At 38.8% G+C, this 8,844-nt stretch overlaps 1 protein-coding gene across 1 annotated transcript; it reads right to left on the bottom strand.

Annotated features, from left to right (window-relative positions):
• Positions 1 to 284: 284 nt before the first annotated feature.
• LOC133785322 (uncharacterized) lies at positions 285 to 8,259 on the bottom strand. Its single transcript, XM_062224570.1, has 2 exons — positions 8,157 to 8,259; positions 285 to 850 (listed from the first exon to the last, which is right to left on the bottom strand). The coding sequence occupies exons 1-2, from the start codon at positions 8,257 to 8,259 to the stop codon at positions 285 to 287; spliced, it is 669 nt and encodes a 222-aa protein (XP_062080554.1).
• Positions 8,260 to 8,844: the final 585 nt, after the last annotated feature.

Below are 8,844 nucleotides of genomic sequence, written 5' to 3' on the forward strand. Positions count from 1 at the left end.
TGACATTAGTCATATTAGATTCATAACATACAAATGAAATTGGATTATATTTCTTCTCCATCCATTGTTTGAACTTGACGCATTCCTTCTTTGCATATCCTTTATTTTTATAGAAAAAACACTTGTTGTAATCTTTCTATATGTTAGCTTGGGGAGGCATCTTCTTATTTTCCCCCTTGTCCTTCTTGGATGGACCTTTATGAATTCCCTGAGTTGCCATGTGAGAAATCTCTCATTGCTTCATCAGCAACCTTCCTTCTTCTTGTACACACATGTTCATCAATTCATTGATACTCCACTTTGTCCTTGTGTGTGTTGTAGGAAATTTTGAAAGGCATGTGATGTGAGGGAAGATTGCTAAGGATGTAAAGACCCAGGAAGGATTCAGTTATCTCCACATTGAACTTCTTCAGTTGTTCAGCGGTGTCTCTTATCTTGGTGATGTGCTCACGTACGCCTCTAATTCTAGTGAGCTTTGATGATGAGAGCTGGAGGAAGAGAGTGTTGAAATTAATGGGCTTATCAAATGTGTTGTACTGCTCTTCAATGGCTTTAATAAAGTCTTTGAACTTTTCATGCTGCTCCACCGACCCACACATTCCATTAGGAATCTTGGTCATGATGAACATGATACTCAGACGATTGGATCGCTCCCATTTGTTACGCAGCGCGATCTCATCTTCAGTACTGGTCTCCTTGATTGTAGCAGGTTCATAATTCGTGATTGCGTATTCCATGCTTGCGCATCGTAAATGGAAGAGAACTATCTCCTTCCATATTTTGAAATTATCATCCCTAAGCTCAGGAACTTCGGTTAGGACAGCAGCAAAACTAGAGGTAGATTGAGAACCTACATGAATAGGATTACAAACTTAAGAATCTAAAGAATTGAGGCTTGATGAAACCATGTGTTTTGCCAATGCATAAACATGCTAAAAATAAAATCTAATTAAACAAAAATTGCATGTGGGCAAAATTTTAATTTAATAAGATTGAATGTTCAGTATGGTAGATTAATCAAACAATGAAAAAACTTAAGGTTCGATATTTCTATTCAACTAAACTTAATGATAAAACTATTTAACTAATTATCATAATTCGTGTGGGTAGATTAAGAAAATAAATTTAATATAATATCCTAATTAATTATATAATTATAATAAAATTCTTGTGATGTAAAATTATTATATCTATATAATTAATCACAATTTATGTCTATTATGTGATCCTAATAAGCTTGATATATAATTTTATATAATTAAAGATGTTGTGGCTACTTCCTAATTATTTAAAATTATATGGTTCACTAGACATTATGTCTTAGGCTCTACTTAATTCCTAAGAACAATTGTGCAGCAACATAATAGAATCACTAAGAGTGCTCCTAGCGTGGTCGTCTGGAGATCATTAAAAACTGTTCTAGATTGAGCATTGTCTTAGTTTCATGCTTTCCCATGTTAACCACAAATTATTTTTATGTATTATTCATAACTTAATTATTCTATCTATGTAATTATTCTAATTAATTAGAGAATATTTTATGAATCTTAATGTGCTAAATATTACTTTACTAATCTATATGTTAACTATAAGCTTAATATATCTAGCACAAATATGGAATATATTATGCATTTAAACAATAAAATCATACATATAGTATCTCAAAATTAATTGTACTAATAATAAATATTGCATGAATCAAACACTAATAAAAAACTAGGCTTTCCTGACACCAACGACAACAGTCAACTCTGTTGACTATCATAATTTCTTAGTACAACTCTACGCCGATAGTTAAAAATTGCAGGCATAGAAATTAACGCCGATAGTTAATAATTGTCACCATTGCTTTTGATTGTCGCTATTGACCCCAACGCCGACAGTTAATTCAAACCAATGCCGACAGTAAAAAATTGTTGTAGTTGATCCCAATGTCGGTAGTTAATTCGATATCAATGCAGATAGTTAAAAATTGTCGCTATTGACCCTAACACCAATAGTTAATAAAAGCTCAATACCAACCGTTATAAAATGTCATTGAAATTCAAACAAAAAAATCTAAAAAAATATAATTAATGAATAATATAATTTTAAAAATAAACTATATTATGTAAATATATGTTTATAAAAATTGTGTATTTATTAAAAACTTTTAAAACTAGATTTTTTTTTCTAAATTTCTCATATTATTAACTTTTGTATTTATAATAATTTTTATATTAAAATTTAAATTAATTATGATATAGAGAATAATATAATTAAATTAACATATTTATAAAAGTAGTATTGGTTAAAAACAAGTTGTTTCATCGATTGGTTAAATATTGTAAAATAATTTTAAAATTTATATATATTAATTAGTTATAATTTTTTTTAATTTATATCACTACAAGAAAAGAGCTCATTAATATCATTGTAATTGGACATTATTAAAAAAATATAATAAAAGGTTCTAGAAAATGGGTGGTGTAAAATAAAGGGCGCGTATCTTTTTTCTTTTGGGAAATCCCGCCCATTTTCTTACTGAAAAATATATATGTCCTAGCTAAAATAATTTTCCATCTCCACCCTCCTGTCTCTCCAGTTCTCCATTTTCTCTTTCATTCCCCTTGTCTACTGTGACTCATTCTCTACACCACTCTTCTCCTCGTCACTCTCCTTGGCCCTTTTCTCTGTAGTTACATTCTTTCCTCGAACCCTCTTCCTCCTATGAGTCCTTAACGAGAAAAATTTATAGCAGCAAACCTCCTCTCATTCATTCTCATAGTCTCAATCTCAACACACCACCAGTGGCTACCAGGTGCCAGCTCTTTCTCCCTCCCTCTACTACTCTCTCTCATGTTGGCCACTACCCCGCACGCGATCTGTTAGCTTCTCCTCGCTGTATCCCTAAGGTGTGAACAACCCTCATTTTTTTTAAAAAAATTTGTAACATTTATTTTGTTTGAATTCTTACTTATTAGTTTTTCTTATTCTTATTTTAGCTATTCATTTTCATAGAACTGTGTAATGACCCGACCAATTCTAAGACCTCGAACCATTAAAAATTACTAAGACATAGCTACTATTTTGGAATACATACACACATAAAATATTAAAAATCCAAGATACGGTACGGGATCCCATTGTTTAATACATAAAAACATACAGAAAATATAATCTTTAATTAATGGTCCAAAACTATATGCGGAAAAATAAATACATAAATTAAAGACTTAAAATAACTTCATCCTCAATCTTCCAGCAGTCCATTCAATCAGTCCATCCCTAATACACATGCCAAGCTGCCACGAATCAGACCCACCTTCCATGCTCATTTTCATGCACCATCTAAAATAAAAGGAATGAGCCTAATGCCCAACAAGGAAAATCTACTAAAAACATATATCATAAATCATAAGACTATATCATAAAACATATACTATAAACCATATGACGTAAAAACGTATATCATATAGGACTACAGTATTAATGGTCATTAACTCATTACCGTAGCATGTGATAAAACTATCTAGGTCCTCAGTCTACTAATCGAGGTAGGTTAGATCACAAAATAGTATATGATAACCTATCAAGGTCCTCATTCTACTAATCGAGGTAGGGTAAATCATAACTCTACTCCGCGATAATGATAAAAATCTTGAGATTTGCTATCTAAGAAACTATAAGTCTCAAGTGACTACAAAGCATATTTATACATATATGCATAACACATATCATAACACATAATCTAACCTATTTTCCTTACAAAAAAACCGGGATATTGGAGACAAGAGCGGGATTGGAAAACTCCTAAAATCAACAATAAGAATCATGAGTTTCTAAAGAAATGGAGATGAAAAAGAGATCTAAACCATCAAGATTGAAACTTACCGAAAAACCTTAAGTTTCAAGAAACTTAAACACCTAACCAAAATCCATAATAATGAGTTAGGATCTGAAAGAAAATGAAAGAAAATAAAAGAACTATGATGGATTAAACTTGAGGATAAGAATACCTTGAATGGAATAGAACTTTGATCTACACCTCGATACTGAAATAACACTCTATCTTACTTCCCAAGTGTTTATAAAGCATAGATTGGAAAAGCTTTTTAATCCCAAAGCCCTAGTGTTTTCTCGCTAGAATAAACATAGCAGCCTGGAGCCTCTAAAGAATGCTTGAATAATGAATGAAATGGCTGAGTACCATGTCCTATTTATAGAGTTCAAGGAGTGAAACTAACCCCTTTTAAAAATAATAAATAAATGAATATAACTTGAATATATTTGAATTTTTGGTTCAATAGATGCCCAGAACTCGATTAAAAACGTTCAGGAGCAAATCTAGGTTGTTGAGGCTATTTCTAATTCGATTCCATGAAATTTCAAAAGCACATAAGGGCAGCCGATATATAGCCCCCTATAGGTGATATATCGCCTATCCCTATATCCCGAGCCTTCGTGGTTTCGTTCGTGCAAAGTCGATGTGTTTTCCGTATCAACCTTAGGCGACATATCGGCCCTAAAGATGCGATATATCGGCATACGCTGATATTTTAAATTCGTTTTTGCACACTTTCAACATATTTTAAATTTGTTTAAACATCTTTGACTAAGTAAAATGTGATCATAACAGCTGCTGGAAGGTTCTAGAACTTCTAGATTCATCCATTATTAAATTATTCATCAAAATTCCTTAAATCCTTAATAAACATGCTTATGACAAGTGTCACATTCTTATTAGTTCTATCTAAACCTTAAGTTATAATAAATAATATTTATAGGACCAGCTATATTAATCAAACTTATAAAATTCATAACTATTTCTATGAGTTTCCAACTAAATCCTCGCTTGAACCAATGTCCACTAAAACTAAAATGCTACAAGCTACTTGTTGACCCTGATTTTGGGCAACTGACACGGAGTCAAAATACGCTTGACGTGGATGAATGCGTTGAAAAGAATGTAATGACGAAAAGAATAAGAACACGATATTTTATAGTGGTTCGGCCCCAGGATCTGGTAATAACCTACGTCCACTTAGATTGTTATTGATGTGAGATTCAAAGGAGTGATCAAAGAACTAGGGTTCTATGAGTTTCACTAACCTTTCCAGAACAATACAATATGAGTGATATGATAACTCTGATCTCAAGCGATTTAGCAGTCAGAAAAGAGAAAAAAGGATCGGATCCGCTTCCCTGAGCCCTCTTCTTCTATTTATAAGCTCAGGGAAGATTTACATTGATTTGTTACAGATATTATTTCCTAAATAATCGGATACTCAGGAAATCATGGGAGAGAATTTCGGATTCCATCATAACTGCCTAAGATTTCCTCCGCGTGTTACGTGCATACGACCAGACTGGTCGTATGAAGAGACTGATCGCATAATGCCGAATGTCTTCCTGGTCGATAGTCGAACACAGGTTTTGCCAGGTGTCAGCCACGTGCAATTAAGTCCTGCCATGTCATTCACTTCTGATTTTTGGGATAACATTTGCCCCCCAAGTTTGTTTAGTGCGACCAGTAATAGAGAAACTTAAGGGAACAACCGTTCGTCTTCCCACGTCTGTCAGAGTCCCCGTGCATTTTCGAAAACCGTGTCATAATTATGTCTAATCAAGCCTTTTCAGTTTCCAAAAAGGCAATCTGACGGCTTGTCCACTTCCCCACGTTTCGAAAGTGGGAAGTGATGATTACCGACTTTTGGCTGTCCCTTCGATCTCCATAAGTAGGCCTTTCTTCTCTTTCAAGAAATTTTTACCCATCAACTTTGCTAAAATCTTCAAGAACTCGCACCAGTGTTCAGAGCTTCGAAAACCAGTCCGACGCCGTGTCGCAGGTCTTCCGCCTCAAGTTTTCATCTTTCTCCGAATCTCCTCCTTCTCTCAGGTAAGGATTCCATCCTTTAAGCTCTGTATTATGCCATGCATGCTATTTTTGTGCTCTGATATGTCTGCGTTCTTGAATAGGGTTTTTAGGGTTTTTGGTATAAACCGCCTAATATTCTGTAGAAGTGCATCTTTATACCTTGTATGGGTTAGATCAATACTTTGATAGATAGAGTTTCTGATTTGGGACGTTAGGTTGTCGAAAGATTCAACCTTTAAGCTAGACGAAACAACTGAAATTTTTTCCCGCCCTTTAGGAGTTTAAAAAAGTTCTTTTCAGAAAACATTCTTCTTTCCTTTTTTTTTTTAAATTTACCCACGTTGAAGTTAGCGTAGGTTTAGGATGCTGCTGGCTATCTAGGCACGAGCAGGGTTATCCCAGCTTCCCCACACTACTTCGCGGATTGTGTCTTATCTCCTCCATTGTCTGTTTGCAGTTCATATGCAAGACCCTTGGGGGGGAGAAAGACCTATCGAAGACGAACTCTTAGCCCAACTGCTCGAAGGTGAAGAGAATCCATCCACGTTGATTCCAGAAATTCCATTTTCACGTTCTAACCCAAATCCTCCACCAGCTCCTACCCAGAAAATGGCAAGAAGAAAAACCAAGGCCAGAAAAAGACGCAACCCTTCTCCAAGTCAGCCTCCTGCTGATGCCCCCTCGACCAGTGGTCGAGGAGAATTCCCTCCTGAGACCGAAGTTCAGGCACGTGCCCGTCCTCGTCATGCCAACCAGCCGGCTGTCGAGTGGCACGTGGTATCTCCGAGCACGGTGACCATTCGCATGGCCTCCAATTATTTAAATAAGTATAATCTGACGGGGGTGACCCTAGTCAGACCTACCATCGACCAGCGAGCCAACCTGCCAGGGGGGCCTTATAGCGCCTGGTCGAGATACCACATTGAGGCGGGTGCCACCTTGCCTCTGCATTCATTTTTCCAAGGGGTGACTAATTACTTCGGGGTGACCCCTTTTCAGATTACCTCGAACGGATATAGGATGCTGACCGTGCTCTATATCTTTTACAAACTCAAGAAATGGCCAGCCCCCTCCCCTCATGAGGTCAATTACCTATTTGACCTCAAGTCCAACCCCAACCAAGACGGTACGGGGTTCTTCCATTTTTGCCATCAGGAGACCGGACACACCTTCCTGTTCGAGACCACCCATATCTCCAATGTGGGGAAGTATCATCTGGAGTACTTTCTCACGCCTGACATTGCTGCGGACAACCTGGCATTCACCCGAGGAGGTAAGGGGAATAACGAGCCTTAAACCAGTAGTTCTTGCCCTTTAAATTTTTCTTGTCATAATACTCTACTGTTCCACTGTACTCCAGGTCCATGGTTGCGCCCGACCCCCACTCTAGGAATGGAGTCGAGGGCAGCACTCTTAGCCAGCATGCCCAATGCTGCTAAGAGTGTGAAAAACTTGATCACTGAGGCTAACCTTAGGTTGGCTGGCCTTAAGGGCTCCCCTCCTGCGACCAGCGAACCTGTGGCGGGTGGTGTCCATGCTGGCGTGGGACACGAGCAGGGTCCCGAGCAACAACCTCAGGCACCTCCTCCTAGGAGGAGGCCAACTGGGGTTACAATCAGGGAGCCTACTATTCCCCAGCGAGCAGCAGAACCGTCGGTCCCCAAGGGCAAGGGGAAACAAAAGGCTGCCGAGCCTGCCGAACAGTCTGACGACTCGTTGGATGTATACGGTACACCATTCTCGTTTTTAAATAACTTGCCAATTCCCATCCACCTATTTGATGGGGACGACAACTTTAGGAACGATCCTTCTTTAAATTCACATTTCTTCCAGGAACTAGGTAGTTCAGTAGATAATGTTACGACTAGTAGGTGTAGCTCGGGTACCTTACTTTTGCAACCCTTATACTCTAACCTCTGTTTCTCTGCGACCCTTTAATCTCATCGTTTGAAATGTTTATTCTTTGTGCAGGCATGGACTCCGGGGACTTCTTTGCACACTACCAAGCTGTTGCCGATGCTTCTGTCCCGAAGGACAGCAAAAGGGCTCGAGGGGAAAGTAGCAAGACCCCCTCGAAGAAGGCCCGAACTGAAGATGCTCCCACCGACGCTCCCTCCAAGGAGGACTTGTCACATTTTCCTGTCCCCGAGCAGCAGACTCCCGCGGCTGCCAATCCTCGGTCTTCCTCAAAGGCCGTAGACAAAGAGACTTTGGACCATTTGTCTGAAGGCTCCCTGCCCAGCCATGTAGTTGGCATGGCCAGGGAGAGAATATATCAGCTTTCCAAGAACAAACGCACCCAGGTCGCCATCAACGACACTGCCACAATGGACATCCACGAAATCATTAATAGAGGGTTGAATGAGATTGCTAGTGTAAGTCATCTTTTGCTGCTTTGTCATTTATGCTAAACTTCTTTTCATAACTCATTTTTTCTTCAGGGGTTTTTGTCTTTGACTGCTGGCTGGCGCCGAGCTGGGGCAATGGTCTCTCGAGAGAAGAACTTTGACTCCAGGCATGCACAGTCCATGCAAGCACTCAAGGATGAGAAGAAAAAGCTGCTCGAGGAGAACAAGGAGCTGTGTAGGCTGAACGAGCAGTTATGCGAGGGCCAAGCCAACCTCACCCAAGAGCTTTAGGAAAGTCAAGCGGCCCGGAATAAAGCCATCGATGAGCGGCACAAATGGAAGGAGAACTGCAAACTCAACACCCAAGAGTGTAAACAGCTCACACTCGATCTGACCGCTAGCAGGGATGAGGCGAAGAAGCTTGGGGAACGGGTACATGAACTCGAGGGGCGCGTTAAAGAGCTTGAAGGGCACAATCAGGAGCTTGAGGAGGATGGAGCCAGAAATCTGGAGAAGTATAAGGAAGCCACCTTCCTAAGCTTCTATGATTTCTGGAAACACAACCGGGGGGCTAGAATCGACTACCCAGCCGAGAATTTGCAACAATCGCTAATGGCGCAATGCACTGCTCGGCTGGAG

Source organism: Humulus lupulus, chromosome 6, assembly GCF_963169125.1.
Source record: "Humulus lupulus chromosome 6, drHumLupu1.1, whole genome shotgun sequence".
NCBI lineage: Eukaryota > Viridiplantae > Streptophyta > Magnoliopsida > Rosales > Cannabaceae > Humulus > Humulus lupulus.

Coding starts and splice junctions, on each gene's coding strand:
- LOC133785322 (XM_062224570.1), bottom strand. CDS start 8,259: ATGACAAAGCAGCAAAAGATGACTTACACTAGCAATCTCATTCAACCC. Junction 851..8,156: donor TGTCGTTGATGGCGACCTGG/GTGCGTTTGTTC, acceptor CTATTCATGTAG/GTTCTCAATCTACCTCTAGT.